The 18728-nt window shown below is 40.7% G+C and overlaps 2 protein-coding genes across 2 annotated transcripts; both read left to right on the top strand.

Moving 5' to 3' along the window:
* The first annotated feature begins 715 nt into the window (after window positions 1-715).
* tmx4 (thioredoxin-related transmembrane protein 4) lies at window positions 716-6852 on the top strand. Its single transcript, XM_028984098.1, has 8 exons — window positions 716-888; window positions 2164-2279; window positions 3973-4018; window positions 4763-4891; window positions 5076-5121; window positions 5293-5394; window positions 5705-5768; window positions 6287-6852. The coding sequence occupies exons 1-8, from the start codon at window positions 740-742 to the stop codon at window positions 6520-6522; spliced, it is 888 nt and encodes a 295-aa protein (XP_028839931.1). The 5' UTR covers window positions 716-739; the 3' UTR covers window positions 6523-6852.
* A 1516-nt stretch (window positions 6853-8368) lies between these two features.
* Window positions 8369-15570, top strand: hao1 (hydroxyacid oxidase (glycolate oxidase) 1). The gene is made up of 8 exons (XM_028986948.1): window positions 8369-8515; window positions 9628-9779; window positions 11638-11893; window positions 12733-12908; window positions 14568-14659; window positions 14767-14925; window positions 15057-15126; window positions 15374-15570. The coding sequence occupies exons 1-8, from the start codon at window positions 8379-8381 to the stop codon at window positions 15439-15441; spliced, it is 1110 nt and encodes a 369-aa protein (XP_028842781.1). The 5' UTR covers window positions 8369-8378; the 3' UTR covers window positions 15442-15570.
* Window positions 15571-18728: the final 3158 nt, after the last annotated feature.

Here is an 18728-nt window from a genome sequence, read left to right on the forward strand (position 1 = left end):
GCACACGGTGACGCAACAAAAGGTGTCCTCTGCTTTTAACCCATCACCCTTGGTGGGCAGCCATGAAAGGCACCCGGGGAGCAGTGTGTGGCACCTTGGCGGCTCAGGATTTAAACCCTCTGATTACTGGTCCACTTCCTTACGCACTAGGACAGCCACTGCCCCGTGATGTGATGTGATACTGCATGGTGGTTTTTCCAACACATTTATAGGGCATCTCTGCTTATTATACGTCTCTTCGTCTCAGTCCCTCCATTACCCTCAACACTTGCAACATCCCAGAAACCACCGGTCACACATTCACTCATTCAGAGTCTAAGGTGCGAATGAGAAAAGCGATTACACGCCAGACTAATTGCAACAGTGAGCTTCCTCAAAACAAGGCCCTGTCGTAGAGATCCTCTAACGCCGGGTAACTAGCCCGGGGAGCAGTGTGTGTGGGGACAGTGGGACCTTTCTTACCCGCTGTTACAGGGACAGTCTTGCTCAAGGACACGATAGAGTGGGGTTCGAACCACTGGCTTCGTGGTTCATGCGTTACCCTCTAGGCTACTATCACTCCCAAATGCAAATCACTCACATGAATATGAATGGTGCAGACATGTCAACGTGGAAACCCCCGTCGGTGGAATATGACGCGCACATGAACGCGAGGGGACGACGGGACACGGTCCACCTTAAAAAAAAAAAAAAAAAAAAAAAAAAAGGAGGCAAAACGATTTCCTGGTTGTCGGCGTACATGTGCACAGGCAACATGGCGGGACGCGGGAAGTGGAAGCCGCTCCTGCTGCTGCTGCTGCTGCTGTCGGTGTCCGCGGAGGGCGCCGTGCAGGCCGTGGCCGACGCGAACTGGACCGCCGTTCTGCGGGGGGAGTGGATGCTGAAGTTGTGAGTAGCGGAGCGGCCGCCCTCACGGGGACCGGCGGTCCGGTCCGGTCCAGGCGAGGCGGGGGGGCGTCTGGCAGGGTTCGGTGACGCGAGCCGTGCTGACCGGGTTTCTGTGTCTTTATATCGGGACCGCAAACCGGAAGAGCACAGCTGTGTACGGCGTCTACAGCCCCAAAAACAAAGAAACAGAACCTGGTCGAATATGGGAAGAAAAAGAATAATAATCATACCGCGATATAACTTGGACCGTAGACTGTATATATTGCGGTATGTGATAAATGTGATAAATAAATTGACGTGTAACACGTGTCCATGTTGTCCTCTGCAGCAGGAAGTCTTTACAGATACATCAACATATAGCATAACCGTATTATAGATAAAACAATTCTAATGAATGTGGACTTTCTATCGCACCCACAAGGCCAGTGAAATACCACATGTGAGTGGTTATATTTAGAAAAAGATATTGTCAGAAAATATTTAAACAACACTATGCTCGTTCATATTTTATCATGCAGATCCCTCCAGGATTCCAAGATATTAATCTGTGGTTTTTAAAATCATAATGACACGGGCTAGGACCGGTGTTCTGGATTACTGAGAGTGAAGGCTTGTCTTATTTTATTTATTGGACATTCATTATTAAGACCATGAAACTCTAGACTATCGTATTTAAGGCCTTATTTATTATTATAAACTCTGCTGTGCGCTCTGTGCTCTCGCCTAAAACAAATGGCTTGTGTGCCAAGTGGGCGTGGTGTCGTGCGCCAAGTGGGCGTGGTGTCGTGCGCCAAGTGGGCGTGGTGTCGTGCACCAAGTGGGCGTGGTGTCGTGCGCCAAGTGGGCGTGGTGTCATGCAGGTAATACGACCGACTTTGTCATTTTCGCGTTGAGTGGATATTTCTGCAGTAGGCCGTTTTAATCTGGTTTACCGTAGACAAATAGCTATTCTAGATATATGTAATTGCATAAATTATTCAGTATTATAACACAACATTGGATTGTTATTTATTAAAAGGTGTTTAGTTGTTGAGCTCACAAGTTTATTCCTATAAGTTTATTGTTATTATTTTTCAAACACAAAAAAAAAAAGTCTGACTTTTCTTTACAGATGCTAAATTTACCTTCACGTTCTAGTTTGATATTGTTCCATAATATTCCGGTGCCTAAAAGTACTCATATCTTTTTAACTTTACTTTAGCCTCTATTTGTCGTTATTAATTCATGTTGGTTGTTATTTGATGCCGCTGTCTGTGATTTATTGTTTGATTGCAGTTATGCCCCGTGGTGCCCAGCTTGCCAGAATTTACAGGGGGACTGGGACACTTTCGGCAAAAAAAGCGAAAGCCTGGGAATCTCCGTCGGCAAGGTGGACGTTACTCAGCAACCGGGTATTTCCTGATATTTTTATATGATAATAGTTTGTTCCAAAAATCAGAAAGTGTCATTCTACCTCCATCAGTTGTCATTTATTGAGATTCTTTCACATTTTACCGTGATATGCGATTTATCTTTATCTCTTTGGCTGGTTTCATCTTGCATGTGCTTCTGAGTAGGTCTTAAAAGTCACAGGAGTGTCTTTAGGGGTGGAAAAGTTTTGCCGTGAAACATTTATCAAATCACAAGCAATGGTGGTCTAGCGGTTAAGGAAGCAGCCCCGTAATCAGAAGGTTTCCGTGCCACTGAGCAAAGCACCGTCCCCACACACTGCTCCCCAGGCGCCTGTCATGGCTGCCCACTACTTACTAAGGGTGATGGGTTAAAAGCAGAGAACACATTTCGTTGTGTCACCGTGTGCTGTGCAGTGTATCACAATCACTTCACTTTAAGAGAAGATTGTGTTATCGCCTCAACCAAAGAAAGTTTTACAATTAAATTAAGAAAAATAGACTAAGTTGCCTTTATGCAATTGCTTATTAATTTCTGGCGGTGTTGAATGCATCGATGAACAAAAGTTACATAATATATAAATATATATGTGTGTGTGTGTTTATATATATATATATATATATATATATATATATATATATATATATAATATCTCTTTTTTAATATATAGCCTTGTTCTACTGTTAAGCAGGATGTAGGTGGCGATGGGGGAATTCAGTCCTGTGCGGGTTTACGCTCAGCTACTTTCTCCCTTAGGTCTAATTCCAGTCAGAAAACAAGCTGTGTTACTACATTTCGTTGCCCTGTACTTGTACATGTGTAATGACAATAAAGTTGAATCTAATCTAAGCTTTCCAGAGTTTAGCTTTGCTTTCATTTTACTGATCTCATCTGGCCTAACAGCTTTGTCTGCTTTAAACAATCTGCTCTAAAAAATTAGATTAGAATATATTCATAGTTAATCATTTAATAGATTAATAAGTGTGATGGTTGTGAAACTAATCTCAACACCAGATTGTGTACAGAAATTATTTATGAATATGAGGACCGGTTTCCTTTTGATGTTAATTAATTGGCGAATGAGATACATAATAAACAATTAGGGACATGATTGAGGTAAATACAATGCAAATCATTCTTAATGTCTCTGGGAAAGAGGTGTTTAAAGTCATGTTAATAAACTGACAGCATAAATGTGGCGAAGCTTATGTAATTATTAATTGTTCATTATGGCTCAGTTTTACATTTTATGTAATTTTATGTCAAACACAAGTTTTTTAGTTCATGATAGACCGAACAGAAGCACAGGTTTAAATAAAAAAAAATTCCGTGCTGTCAGGTGTCATTTTGTCAAAATAGAACCCTTGCCGGTGCGGTGGTGCTTGAGTTCAGCCGCTCCCGCGTGGAGCAGATCACCTCTCAAGAGCTTCTTTCCTTTCCCGGCATCCATCTATCGCTGCTTTATGTAAAAACCTGTTACTTTTACTAATGAAGATCCTGGACAACTGTGTTCCCACTATACCTGAGACACGGCGCGAGGGGGTGGGGACAACTCCCACACGAGAGAGAGAGAGCCCGAGGTAGAAAGAGAGAGATTTGTATGTGAAACTTCTCTGCCTTGCTACATAACGCTTTTTTTTTTTTTTTTTCCTCCTCCTCCTCTCTCTTTCCGCTTTTTCCCCATCTGCTTCCCAGGTCTGAGTGGGCGTTTTCTGGTGACTACACTGCCAACCATTTTTCAGTAAGTTCTGACCTGATGGATAATTAATGTACCCCCCCCCCCTCCAGAGATGTCACATTCTGTAAATCTCATGTAGTTCTTCAGTCCAGAAGAACTTTTTGAATTCATATTTATATATGTGATTATATAAATATACATTATTCACTTCGTTGGATTAATAAAAGAGAAAATTCCCCACGGTCAACATTTTTATAAATATGTTACATTGTATACATGTCAACAGTAGTCAATTTAATTGAACTAAGATGTCTTGCTTCATTATTTGTTCAGCATTAATAACAAAAAAATTAAAGAACTGGCTCAGCTATTCATATTTTAAGTGTATTGTATGATACTGTACAGTCATATGGGAATCTTGGTGAAAGATGTTTATATATATATATATAACATGTTTATATGTTATATTACCAAAAATGATAAATTATGTTGTCACAGTGGAACTCCTGAAATGTGTTCTTAGCTTTGCAGGTCTGTGCATTTTTTTCCTGTTTTTATTAGTCACTAAATGATTGTGTTTTTTCACTGCAATGACATCAAAGGTTAAAGGTCAATGTTCAATGTTTTTTTTTTTTTTTTTTCATGTTGGCAAACGTACAAATACACAGTCTAGTGCTTTATTAAAACCATAAACCATATCTAAAAACCATAATATCTTTAGAAAACAAAGAGCATGATGCAGCTTTATTTCTTCTGTGGGTTTGGTTTGAATATGAACAATGCTGAAGGCTGCCCTTTATGCCACAGTGCTAAAGATGGAAACTTCCGGAGATATTTGTCATCTCGGGCCATTGAGGACTTCCAAGCTTACATACTGGAGAAGAAGTGGGAAGCCGTGGAGCCCATAGCAGGATGGAAGTCACCATCTTCTATTCTGTAGGTGCATTTTAAACACCCTCATTCCAACTCTCTGTTATAAATACTAAAATGCACATGAATAGATTGTCTTGCTTAATCTAATGCAAGCATGGCTTAATGCAAAGTCAACACTGGCGTCATTAATGCAAGAAAATGTTTAATGTGTGGGTCTGCTTATCTGGGAAATCTGTTCTTCCTCCAGGATGTCTGGAATGGCTGGTCTGTTCCGGCTGTCAGTGTGGATCAGGGTAGGTCATGGCAGGTAGAAATAGTCAATTCTATATCAATAGTCATTTATTAAAGAAAAGAAAACAAATACATCATATGTTAAATGCATGCATGATATTTGATTGTCAAAGTGAGAGGTCAGTGTGACCTGTGTATCATAAAATCTTTTTTTGTTTTTACAATCTCTTCAGCAAATCCACACCTACCTGACAGACACCCTCAACATTCCAGTGTGGGGCTCTTATGTCATATTTGCCATTACAACGCTGTTCATAGGACTCATCCTTGGCCTGGTAAATACTCACCCCGGATTTACATTACGTTTGAAAATAAATACAATAATGGCTCCTGCTAAGGAGGTTGAATGGTGCAAGGGCACCAGACTTTTCTAGGCACTCAGGTGCTCACCTTACACAGTGTAGCTGAGTAACAAAGACATCAAAACTTAAACATCTATTTCCCATCACTATCTTACGTAACACTTTTCGCAATTCTGCAGTATTTTTGTGGATGAGGTGACCAGCTCTTTCGATGGTGATAATTGAAGCATATTTTTCATTACGTAGCACTGACTTGTGGCTATATAAAATAATATTTTTTTAGATCCTTGTTTTGATTGCTGACTGCTGTTGTCCATCCAGACCAAAGCATACATCATACAAAGAAGGTAAATACACTTTTACATTGATTAATATGATTACATGATTATCATTACTTGAAAATAACTATTAAAAATGTTCAGCTCTGTGAGTTGGTCATTTCTTATAATATGTAATCTTTAATGGGTTTATTACATTTGATAATGCACCAATGCTCTTTATTTGCTGGAAATGGATAAACATCAGTAGAAGCTGAGAACACATTTTAAAAACACTAATATCGTTACTAAAATATTAATATCGTTGTTGATTTTTTTTTTTATCAGTATTTTTTACTGAGGTAGAAACACACTAAAGAAGTCAACTTTGCAGGATTCATCCTTCCAAGAGCATTTAAAATTGTAGCATTTATCAAATGCTTATCAAGAGTGACTTACAGTAAGTAGTTACAGTTGAGTGTCTTGCTCAGGGACACAATGGTAGTAAGTGGGGTTTGAACCTGTGAATCTGTGGTTGTCTGGTTCAAAAGCGGTTGCGTTATGAAATTCATATTAGTACTTTTTCTGTTTTACATTTTCTGCTTTAGTTCCAGTGAATGAAGAAGGCTCAGATGATGAGTTTGATGCCCCACCAGATGAGAAAGGGACATTAGATGCGGACAATGAAAGTGAGCGAGTCTCTCCTGAGGAGTCAACTGAAGAAGACACCCCAGTCACTGAGATATCTGCCAGAGCCACAGAAGACATGCAAAGGGACGCTGGTATAGATGGAACAGTAAGAAAGAGGAGAACCCAGGACCTGAATAGCCTAGAGGGAACCTAATGGAATAATGCAACCTTGGTGCTCCATTACTACATGAAGTCTTGTAGCAAAATGATTCCAAAATGTTTTATTTTCATAGGACTGTTGTGGCTTCTATTGCATACTGACTGTGGATTTCCAAGTCTAATCCATACCCTGGACGATGGAAAACAGTCGACAACTTGACGTGTGCTTAAAAATGTGTTGACATTAATTTTGCTCGCCCCGCCTCCCAGATACCGAATAGTGTGTGAATAATGACACTCCTGAAGACAATCATTGCTTTGAAATACGTCTTATTGTTTTTGTCTGTGTTGTATTTTATATCGTAATAATAATTATTCAATCTTTCCCAGTGGGGCACATGTGTTTTCTTTATGAAAAATGTAATGTAATACCATACCACAAGGTTTCGTGTTAGGGTGAACCGAATGAGCACAAAAGTGTAAACAAGGTGAATTTTAGTGTATCAATTGAAATTTGATTTCAATTGCACATTCAATGTCAAATGCTTTATTTGTTAAAAGTGTACTAAAATATTTAAATGTGTTTATTAACCTTTTTTTTTTTAAATAATGTACTAAGATAGTAAAAGGTTTTGTGTACACACACACACATATATATATATACTGTATATTTAACTGAACATTGCAGTCAGATTTTTAAGATATAAACAGGGGAAATGCTGATTTGTTCATTCTGATGGACATTCAAAGCTTATTCTAAGAACCTTTGTCTGCAGGGGTGACCACTGTGCTGAGTTAGGAGCCTGTGTGGGTCTTGTTCTTAGAAAATGTCAATTTTTTTTTTTTTTTTTTTAAATGACATTTCTTACACGTTTTGATATACAATTTTGACACATGAAGAGTTAATTATCAAATAAAAAATAATGTAAAATCACAGAATGTGGGAAGTTCTGAAATCCAGCGAGATTCAGTATTAATCACATTTTGTTCATGGAAGAACAGAAATGAAGGCAACTGAAAACTGAAATATAGTATGTTTGACTGCCAGGTGTGCTTTTGTGTTGCTCGGGTCAAGCACCCTGGATTTGTGAATATGTTGAACAGTCCTAATGACACTGAGGTTAGGCCTTCATGATGCACAAGCATCCTTTCAGCGGAGCAGCCCCAGGCTTTCGTTCTTGCTTTTCTCTTACACAGGTAAAAGCTAAAATTTCTCACTTTCCCTGTGCTGTTTATTAACCCAAATGTGTTATAATTCCTCGTGATAATAACACCACAGCAATTCAGAAAGAGTGTTTAAGATCACAGGACTTCGTGCCTTTTACAGCAGCATCCCATTATGGGCCTGTCTGTAATGTGTGGGATAGCGAGCAGGGGAAGCACTGCAGTGGTGTTATGTAAAGCTGCAGGGGAGGACATAAAGAGGCAAATCCAGAAATATATACAGCCAGCAACCTACACAGCGATGTTGAACAAGTGCACTGGGAAAGCTTTGTTGGATCTTGACTTCAGGCACAGTTCCAGAAATGAATATGAGCAAAATGAAATGGAGAAGATTACTTTTTATTGGTTATATTGAACAAAACTGTTTATGTGCATTTGAGGGTTAGTTGTTCCTAACCCACCTTCTTACTAACAATAGGTTGTCAGTTGTCATCTCAAACCTTATGAAAGGCAACAGCCATTACAAAAGACATTGATCTTTTTTTTTTTCTATCCTTTGAGTGGGCTGCTGACAGGGCAGGTTAAAGGCCCTAAAGCCTTCACAGAGCAGAGCATTGCCTTGGTTAGATAAACACTTATTCCAAAAGAAGTTCACTTTAAAGAAGAGGTTAATTATTTATTAGGCGCCCTACCGATCCTTGTAAACGCTGCATGGGGAGGCGGTCGTTGCCCTAAACCGTGGGGAACATGTCTGACAGGCCTGTGTGTGTGGCTGATTTCGAGCTGCTGGCAAAAAGGGCTCTACCCAAATCTGTGTTTGATTACTACTTTTCTGGTGCCGACGAGCAAGAGACTCTATCTGACAATGAAGCAGCTTTTTCCAGGTACGTCAGTCCTCAGTCCAACAACGCCATGGTTGGTCCTTTATCTTTTGAGAAGTTTGTCATGCCTGAGGTTATTATGGTAGTTTTTTTTTTTGCTTGTTTAAACCTTAATAGCTTCGGTTTGGCTGTAATTTTATTGTTTGTCTATGAACAGGAATTATTTAGCATACATCTGGCGGCTGCAAACACCATATGCTTTGCACTGAGTACTTTAATTGAAAAGCTATTGTCTATGTGAAGCCCCTACAGGCAATCATTAAAAGATAATAAGTAAATTGTACAGTAAATCATTTTCTTAAGGCAAGGCAAACATGTTAATGGAAGACATTTAAAAGAGCAGGAGCTGGTCCCCAGTGCTGATCTAAAAAAAAAAAACAATGTTCAACAATAACAGTGTATTGAACACCTCTTAACTTAGACACCCATTCCATTTATTTGTTTCATGTATTTACAGCATTAATAACTTGTACTCACTGAATAATGAAGCAGTAATGGAGCCAAAGCCCACCACTGTCAACTATCTCAGTATTGGGGGTTTTATACAATCATTTTCATACACATAGTGAACTCACCAACACAGAAAATCGCTCTGAGGATTTTGAATTAATATCAAAATGAGTCAGCAAACGAATAAAAATATTCCAACTTCAACAGCCTTTAAAACCTTGAGGCCTCTTGTGCTCTATATCTGTCGCATCTACCAGCTTTTATGCCTGCGGTTAGGATAAGTTAGCATTTCACTAATTTCTTAAAGCCCATACAGACCAGAGCAAGCCAGAAAAACAGTCCCTGTGGTAGTATCTACTTCAGCAAAAGACCTTGTGCTAGGTAAACATTACACTTCAGTTCATGCACCAGTGCATTATGGGTGCACCACTCAACCCCAGGAATATCTGCAGCCTGTAGTCAGCAGGTTTAAAGTTGGCTCCTGTGTGCAATAATGAGGAGCAGGCAAAGTTCCAGTGCATCTGTGCAGCAGTAATTCAGAGCCTGTGTTTCAGGTCCTGGGAAGTGATGCTTTTTCAGTGGCGCGCACATTATGAAGTTTGCCTCTGTCCTGCAATGATGTGGTTATGCCTTTTTTTTTAGCGTATATGATCCTTCCCTGTCAGGTGGAGGTTCTATCCCAGGGTTCTGCGAGACGTCTCCAAGGTGGACATGACCACTACAGTGCTGGGACAGCCTTTAAGCATGCCCATTTGTGTTGCCCCGACCGCCATGCAGAGAATGGCCCACCCCGACGGGGAGGTTGCCACTATAAGAGGTAAGTAATTGAAGGGGTAGGCTCATGTAATCATTAACTCCACAACATAAGTGTTCTGCCATTTCTTCATGTAATTTTAGAAACAGAAATTGGCTCATTTTTATTCATTCTGAGCCATTAAAACTTTGACATTGGCCACAGACTGCTGTGGCACTATTCTCCTATTGGCAATATGCAATTCCTAGCAGCGTATCTTCACTGCCATCTTCTGTACAGAACTGTTGGTGTCTAATGAAAGAGTGAGTTCATCTTTGGTTCAGTTGAATGAGAGTCCATGGAAACATGGTAATTTGTGGTCAAAATTGAGAATATTGTGTAGGTCATCGGTTTTAATATATGTTTTTGTGTATTTGCGGTAGTGGTTTGTAAGGAAATCTAACTGATCAGTTGTATAGAACCTGTACTGAACACTTCAAAGGTCATTATTTTAATCAATGCTCTGGCAGTGTTAGTAGTAGTTAGTAGTCAGTTGAATTTGATTTGGACTATTTATGCTTTAGACTACAGCATTTCTTTCAACTGCTATACTTGTCCATGTAGTCCATGAGCTACAGATGTATATCGAGATCCATCTTATCATACCCACCACAATTTCCACCACATGGTGGCACTACATCACTAAATAACACTGTGGGGGAGGAAACTGTATGCAACTCTTTTGAAAATGCTGTGAGGCTGGACATGAGTGCGGACTATCAAATGAGGATGCAGAATAAATGCAGATATTTAATGTCATCCTACTGATCCAACCTAATTATCCATCAAAATGGAAACCTGAAGTTGGTTGGAAATAAAAAATGTCATTCATTGATCACCAACTTATATAACACCTCTCCATTGGTGATGACCATTGTTCCACTTAAAAATGGTTGAAATGACACCTTGCCCAGTATATGGCGTGGAGGTTAAAATAATCTTGAATGTATTGAGCTCAAAACCCCTTCCCCGTTGGACTAAGGCTACAAGAGTCAGATGATTTCCCACAAAATAGGATGACCACAGAATCCACCTCAGATCCTTGACCCTAATGGATTCAATTAACGCTGGTGGAAACCCTGGCTGGTCTGAGAATAATTTTAAGTAGAAGCAGTTTAAGAATCCATACCCTGTTGGAATATGACTGTAGGAGTTTAATAATTTACTATTGAGTAGGATGACCACAGACTCCATCAGACACTTCATTGACTGGTGTGCAGAGACTGACCAATCATAAGATGGCAAGGACCATGGCTTAGTGATTAGTGCGTCAGATATTTCTGAATTGATGTCACAACAGTCAAATTGGGTTCATGGCCCTTAACCTCACTGCCTCACAATAGCCGTGTAATCAACTGAAAAAGTTCAATATTGATGTTCTTGATGTTTGTTCTTCTGAACAGCAATGGCTGGTTGTGCAGAAATTTTGGAACACTCTGCCTTTTGAAATTAGGTCCGCATCATCAACCCAAAATTGTACATCCACAAACACACATGGTTTAGGTTGCTTTTAACTGTATACGAGCAACTCTTGTATTTTATCATTGTGTATCGTATTTCCTACCTTGAAATTGAGGTATTTGCTTTACACATCTCTGCTTGTCATTGTACAGTAGATTGGTTTGACATGTGCTTTGCCATTTGAATGTTTTTTAAATTAGGATGTTGAATTGACCAAGAAAGTGATTACACGACAATAAGGGGGTCGGCCCTGACATGGATTTTCAGGTCACCCTACCACTCAGGCATCAGTGGTCATGTTTATTATTGCACCGGCCGCTTTCCTCCACTATATTTACACATGCACAAGCATGCATATTAGGGCTGGCATGTTGTTCTTAGCCAAACTTGCATCATGATCCCCGGTCGTGCTCTCCTTCAGCGTGCGGCACCGCCGGCACAGGCATGATGCTAAGCTCCTGGGCCACGTCCACCATCGAGGAGGTAGCTGAGGCGGCCCCAGACACCGTGCGATGGATGCAGCTCTACATTTACAAGGACAGGGCGCTGACTCAACAGCTGGTCAGAAGGGCCGAGAACGCCGGGTATAAGGGCATCTTTGTCACAGTGGACACACCTTACCTTGGCAAGCGGCGGAATGACGTCCGCAACCGATTTAAACTGCCCCCTCATTTGAGGTAAGAGCCGAAACAGTCTAATGCAACCTGCCTGGCTGGCAGCAAAAACCATGTTCTGTGGGCATGTTTGGCGAAACATGCCTCTCTCTGTCCCAAACACCACTCCATTTTACTCTCCAACAGAACAGAAAATGCTTAATTGCTCAATTGCTAAAGGTTAGTAAGACCTATAGTAAATTAGCACTGAAAATGTAAAATATCTGCTCAAGTTGCAGACATCAATCTAGGACCTCTTGAAAAGGGGTCCCACATCACTGCCTTTATGTATTTATGGAAATCTACCCGTAATTTTTTATTTTTTTTGGGGGGGAACCCCTTTAACCTTCGTCTCACTGAAGATTAGCTTGTCCGCTACTGGGGATTAATAGGACCTGCTCTGGTCCAAGCCAGAACCTAGTACAATGTGCTATTCACCAGGAGACACATGCACATCTATGGACCTGTTGAGAAACGAGGGGACTGGTTTCACTCCCCAGCCTGCTGGCTGACCCGGTGCAATTAAAAATGAACATTTGTGCAAACATTTTATGACCACATTATATTTTTTATGTGTTTTTTTTTTAAGTCAACCTCCCCTTCATCAGCAATGACATAGTTTGAACTTCTCAACCTTTTTGAGGATCTTTTTCTTGGCAACCGAACACTAATTCGGAGAGGAACAACAAGGGTCTGTTTAGTCGTAAGTCGGAGGCTCTGTTTGTAAAAGGGGTCTCCATGTCTCCACTTCCACCAGCTTCAGGACTAATTCCATTTAGCTACTTTTTTTTTTTTTTTTAAATAACCGTTTATTTATTTATTTACTTCTATTTTTCATCTTTTTTTTTCTTTTTTTTTTACAGGATGTCCAATTTTACCTCCCCTGATTTAGCCTTCTCGTCGGAGGAGGGGTACGGCGAGGACAGTGGCCTGGCTGTGTACGTAGCCCAGGCTATAGATCCCACCCTGAAATGGGAGGACATCGCCTGGCTGAAGAAAATAACCAAGTTGCCGGTGGTGGTGAAGGGAGTGTTGAGAGGTGAGGGAAGCAGCTGGCCTAAGTGATTGGCGTGTCTGCGTTTGACCGCAGCGTTGGGAACTCCCATCGCTCTGGCGTTCTCCTCTCCTTCCTCCTTGACATGTTTATGTCCCTCCAACGAAACAGAGAGGCCATTTGTTTTCCGGCGAATCAAATCACTGCTGCTTTTATCGTCGATTTAGCTTTGGCGTGCTGATAAAAAAGCTCTGTTGTTTACGCGGATGATTTGTGTTCCATTAAAAGAGGCCTTGCGGTGATAACCCTGCCCGTCCCGCACAGGGAGACTGCTCCCTCCTGGCCTGTAAGTTTCACTTGAAGTTTCTGTACATGCACTTTATGGAATGAAGGTTTTCCTCAAATACGCGGGGTTCACTGGGGTTACACAACGGCAATTCAGAGATTATTCACAAATGATAATACTAAAAATGTTTTATCGAATGTTTTATTAAACGAAAAAGAAACATTTTTGCCACACAATATTTGCGTTTGAGGCTGATGGTATGAACTGAGACTTCAAAGCTAAGGGCGTCTGCCAAGAACAAAAATGTTCATGGCCGATTCTCAAATTGTATCTGTTCAATTTGATTTTGACTTGGTTTTTGTTTCGAGGTTTTAAGATCAAAATCTAAAATCTAAATGCCAATGAACTAATAATAAAAACCACAACAAGTGCTTGCTGGTTGAATAAAAAAAAAAAAAAAAAACACGCACAAAAGGCAACATGAACTATTGACTATCCAAGCTCACATGCAGAACATAACTCTTGATATAAAGTATTTCATTCGGTCTCTACTGAATGTGCCTTAATTCCTCCAACTCTGGACTCCACCTATGGTGATACATGACCAAACCTGGCGGTAATTTATATGCCATCACACTGCACAAAATAACACTGGATTAGTTTGACGTAAGGCTCAACATTTCTGTCTGCGCAGCTCAAGGAATTACATGCTTAATTGCTGGGCTACAGTTGTTTCGTAGGACAACATTAACAAAAGAAATGAGAAAGGACAGGAAAAGTAGACAACAGAGAGGTAAATGCAGGAAACATAAGTGAATCTAGTGGCCCCGTGTGCATTTTAAATTTGATTCCTCAGCAGACATGTGCTTCCCTTATGTTGAAGCCAGTCCAGTTTGATGCTGTGTGATGGAAACGATGAAACAGAACACTGCAGGTCACTGGTGAGCAGCCTTCAGCGCCAGCGGCCGAGGTATCAGCTTTTACAGTTGTTGTGTATTTACAATATTGCCTGTTGCCATGAGATTAAATTCCGGCGTTTAGGCATTCACTAAGGAAAAATTATACACATAGAAGGTATGCCTGTTTACAACCCTGTGATTTGGGTCTATTAATAAACTGTGGCTGGTTAAATCACTGAGGGAATCGTTGTATTTTCCTTCACTTAATAAATGCTTTTTTTTTAATGTGTCCAATTTCAGGTTGTAAATACCTGGCATTCGTGACCTCTATTCCTATACCTTCCAGACAAAAGTTTGGACATACCTAGTCTGTGGCCGTTGATGGAGGCCATTTTGAAGAATCCAGTGCAAGAAACATATTTTTGTAGCAGGAGAAATCATGTTTGATGAATCTACCCTGACTCCTGCTGTACCTTTCTGCACATTAAATAAATGATAAATACAATTTCCCCTTCACAGCTGAAGATGCAGTGGAGGCTCTGAAGTATGGCGTTGATGGAATTCTTGTGTCAAACCACGGAGGACGGCAGCTAGACGGTGTCCCTCCTACTGTACGTACAAAGCAACAGTCTATTATCTAGAGGAGGTCTCAGCATTGTGCAGCAAGGAACCTCCATACCGTCCACAAGGTGATTTATAACAGATGCCGCCGCTGCAGATTGACGCCCTACCTGAGATCGTGGAAGCGGTGGGTGGCAGGGCAGAGGTCTTCATGGATGGTGGAATACGCACGGGCACAGATGTTCTCAAGGCCCTGGCGCTGGGAGCCAAAGCTGTGTTTGTGGGCCGACCTGCTCTCTGGGGCTTGGCCTATGGGGTGAGAGACAGGCACTCGAGCCTCCGGCAGACAGCTGCGCCGGTTGCGATGACTTATTGCCTATTTCCTGTTGGATATTTGGCTGCGCTGTGGATAGCTGCTGTGTGATGACATGTTTTTACTGTTGAAAGGGTCGTGAAGGTGTCGGTGAAGTACTCCAGCTTCTGAGAGAGGAGCTTCATCTTGCATTAGCTCTAACAGGTATCAATGTGATCAGTTTATTAATCTGTCATTCTGGAACTTTTTTAAATGCACATGAAATAGTTTACATCACTTTTTATTGAATTGCTTCTGAATCGGGCTGTAGTGACCTTAGGTTGTCTCAATATAGAACATTATTCTTCTGATAATAATTTAATCAACATGATTAAATAATAAAAAAATAAAAATAAAAAAATAAAAAACCTGTTTTCCACATGCTCCAATTTACTCCAGTTTTACTCCACAGGCTGTCGCTCGCTGAAGGAAGTTGATAAGTCAATTCTGAGAAGATGTGATCTCATCTCCAAAATCTGAAGCCCTTAAAAATATCATAAAACTTGAAATAGACAATATCAAAACATGCAGCACTCATTGCAATCAATTTATTATGAAGAATAAAAATAATTAAATCCTGCAATGAAAAATAAACATTTTTGAGTCACATTGGCTGTCTTACAGTGCGTGTTACAGTGTGTGTATGAAGAAACCATTAGAAATTGATATGTTGATATTGTAATATATATGTATATTGTTAAATAAGTGTAATATGTTGCTGCAAAAGGCATGCAGAGTAACATAAAGAGCACCATCAAGCACAGTTCTTAACTATTACATGTTTTTATTCAAGGTCTTTAATTTCCAACCTAAAAATGATTGTGACTAAAAATCCTATAATGCCTTGCAAAGGTATATGATATGATCTCCCAAGGGTTAATCTCAGCTATACCTTAAAAAAAGAATATCATACAATGCATTACAATTGTTCCCTTTTACAAGAAATGCAAATTCATTCTGCAATTCAATAATAGTGACAGGAAATGCAAATTCATTCTGCAATTCAATAATAGGGACAGGATCTCAATTTTAAGTGTACTGATGTAATGACAATCAACCTGCGCTCACTTGTAATTGTGATTGTGAAGTGATACACAGCAGCACAGCACACGGTGCACACACAGTGTCCTCTGCATTTAACCCATCACCAATGAGCAGTGTGTGGGGGACTGTGCTTTGCTCAGTCGCACCTCAGTGGCACCTCAGTGGCACCTTGGCGGATCAGGATTCGAACCGGCATCCTTCTGATTACGGGGTCACTTCCTTAACCGCTAGGCCACCACTGCCCCAATACACACTGCAATTGTAGGTGGTTGTTTACATTTTTTTGCTACGATGGAGGACTAATTTGCATGTTACACACTTCTGGTGCCCCCCATACACACACACACAAACACAAATATCTAATTAAAGATTGTACATTAACATATTTTGTTGTAAAAACTGAACAAGACGAACATACTCACATGCACACAAACATCATAACTTACATACGCTACCACCTCCCTGTGCAGCAAGCAGCAAGGCACACTTCACAAGTGGAGGGCACCCCACAAATTGACAATACAGCCAAAGGTTTGACACAAATACTGGTTTTCACAAAGTTTGTTGCTTCAGTGTTTCTATATCTTTTTGTCAGTTGTTTCTGTGGTGTATTGAAGTATAACTACAAGGCTTTTATTGACAATTACATTACAATTACAAGTTTATGCAAAATCTTTGCAGTGTTGACTCTTATTTTTTCAAAACCTCTGAAATTTGATGCTGTCAATCAACTTCTTGGACAAATCCTGACTGATGGCGACCCATTCCTTCACAATCAGTGCTTGGAGTTTGTGGGTTTTTGTTTGTCCACCTGCCTTTTGAGAATTGACCACAAGTTCTCTGTTGGATTAAGGTCTGGGGAGTTTCCTGGCCATGGACTCAAAATTTCAATGTTTTGTTCTATGAACTACTTGGCCTTATGGCACGTTGCTCCATCATGCTGGAAAAGACATTGTTCTTCACCAAACTGTTCTTGGATGCTGATGGAGGATGTTTGGGAACCATTCTTTATTCATGCCTGTATTCTTGGGCAAAATTGTGAGTGAGCCGACTCCCTTTACCCCAGTCCTCAGCAGTCCAATCTTTGTACTGTGCAGAATATAAGTCTGTCCTTTATGTTGTTCTTGGAAAGAAGTGGCTTCTTTGCTGCCCTTCTTGACACCAGGCCATCCTCCAAAGGCCTTCACCACACTGTATGCACTCACACCTGACTGATTACTGAAATGATCTCAGCAGGTCCTTTTGTGGCAGGGCTGAAATGCAGTGGAAAAGTTTTATTTATTTAATTATTAAGGTCCTTTTCATGGCACAGAGGGAATTCATATGATCACTCTTCATAACATTCTGGAGTATATGCAAATTACCATAATAACAACAGAAACAGCGAACTTTGTGAAAACCAGGATTTGTATCATTTTCAAAACTTTTGGTCACAACTGTAGATCGGTGCCCATGCAATCCCAAACATGCGGTGGCATGATGTCGGGGAGCATGTACAACTGCGTTTTAGGGGCACTGATACTACAAGATTAAAGTCATAAAATGTGACTCATATCAAAAGGAAGACAATATTTTTTTACAAATAACATTCCGCAATGTTTCAGATAAAGCATCAGTCAAGGAATCATTGATCTGGTTATAAATATGTCATTAAACAGAGGCACTAGGCCTCACCCACCATACCACAGTATGCATTAAAGCACTCAATAAACTGTAAGGATCAGATTTATAGTCGATTCCTGGTGAAAGCAGCATTGTAAATCACTGTCCCTGCAGCAATGTCCCTGCAGTAAGGACATGTCTGTTAGTTCCATCACTTCGGAGCTGCCTAGCCCAGGTCTTCGGACCGCCAGCCAAACTCACATCCTGCAGCATCAAGGCCTCAAAACATTCCGGAACATCTGTGTGAATGGTGTGTTCACATTTAGACTCATGTTCACTAGCAACATTTTGTGTTTTTACTTTACTGTGTTGTGTCGGGTGGGGGGGTGGTGTCACGTCACCTGGTCCTGCTTGCTCCAGTGCGAAGGCTGCTCATGAATATTTATGCTCCCCTGATGCTACCCAGAAGGCAAATGGTTTTTTTTTCAGCAAAGTTCAGAAAGGTCACACGGACAGCATGGGATTTCTTTACCAGCTCTTTCCACGGCTGGGTCTGCGCTCCTGAAAGAATCCATTATATGCGCGGACCTGCGCACAAAACCAAACTTTGTTGGGCCTCTGTTCATTAGCACCTTGCACTTTGTTTGAACCTCCCCCTGTTTTAACTGAGCTCTTGGAGGAAACTTTTCCTCTGGGGCCAAATGCAGTGATGTTCTGGGGTTTTCCACATCATATACACTGTATATGATTTTTTATATTATACATATGTACAAATTATACATCTAAATTGCATGAGCAGTTCATCAAATGCCTTCGATTTAGTAAATCTGAATTTTTACATTCTGAAGGCTACAGTCTGAACGCACACTTGCCACACACACACACAAAACAAACCAGCAATTACTGTCTGGTTACACAGCAAAGTGTCGGCAAGACAGTTCAGACTCACTTCGCATCCATCCCCCTCTCCTCTGCAAAGTTTTTGGCGTGGCGGTAGCGACATTCAGCGACATTTGCAGACAGACAGCCTCACGCAGCGCTTCTTCTAATTTCTTTAAGCATGTGCAAATAGCACTGCAACCACACAAGCCATGGGAGTTAGCAGAGGTTTTGCTTAACAA

This window comes from Denticeps clupeoides, chromosome 1 (genome assembly GCF_900700375.1).
Source record: "Denticeps clupeoides chromosome 1, fDenClu1.1, whole genome shotgun sequence".
Lineage (NCBI taxonomy): Eukaryota > Metazoa > Chordata > Actinopteri > Clupeiformes > Denticipitidae > Denticeps > Denticeps clupeoides.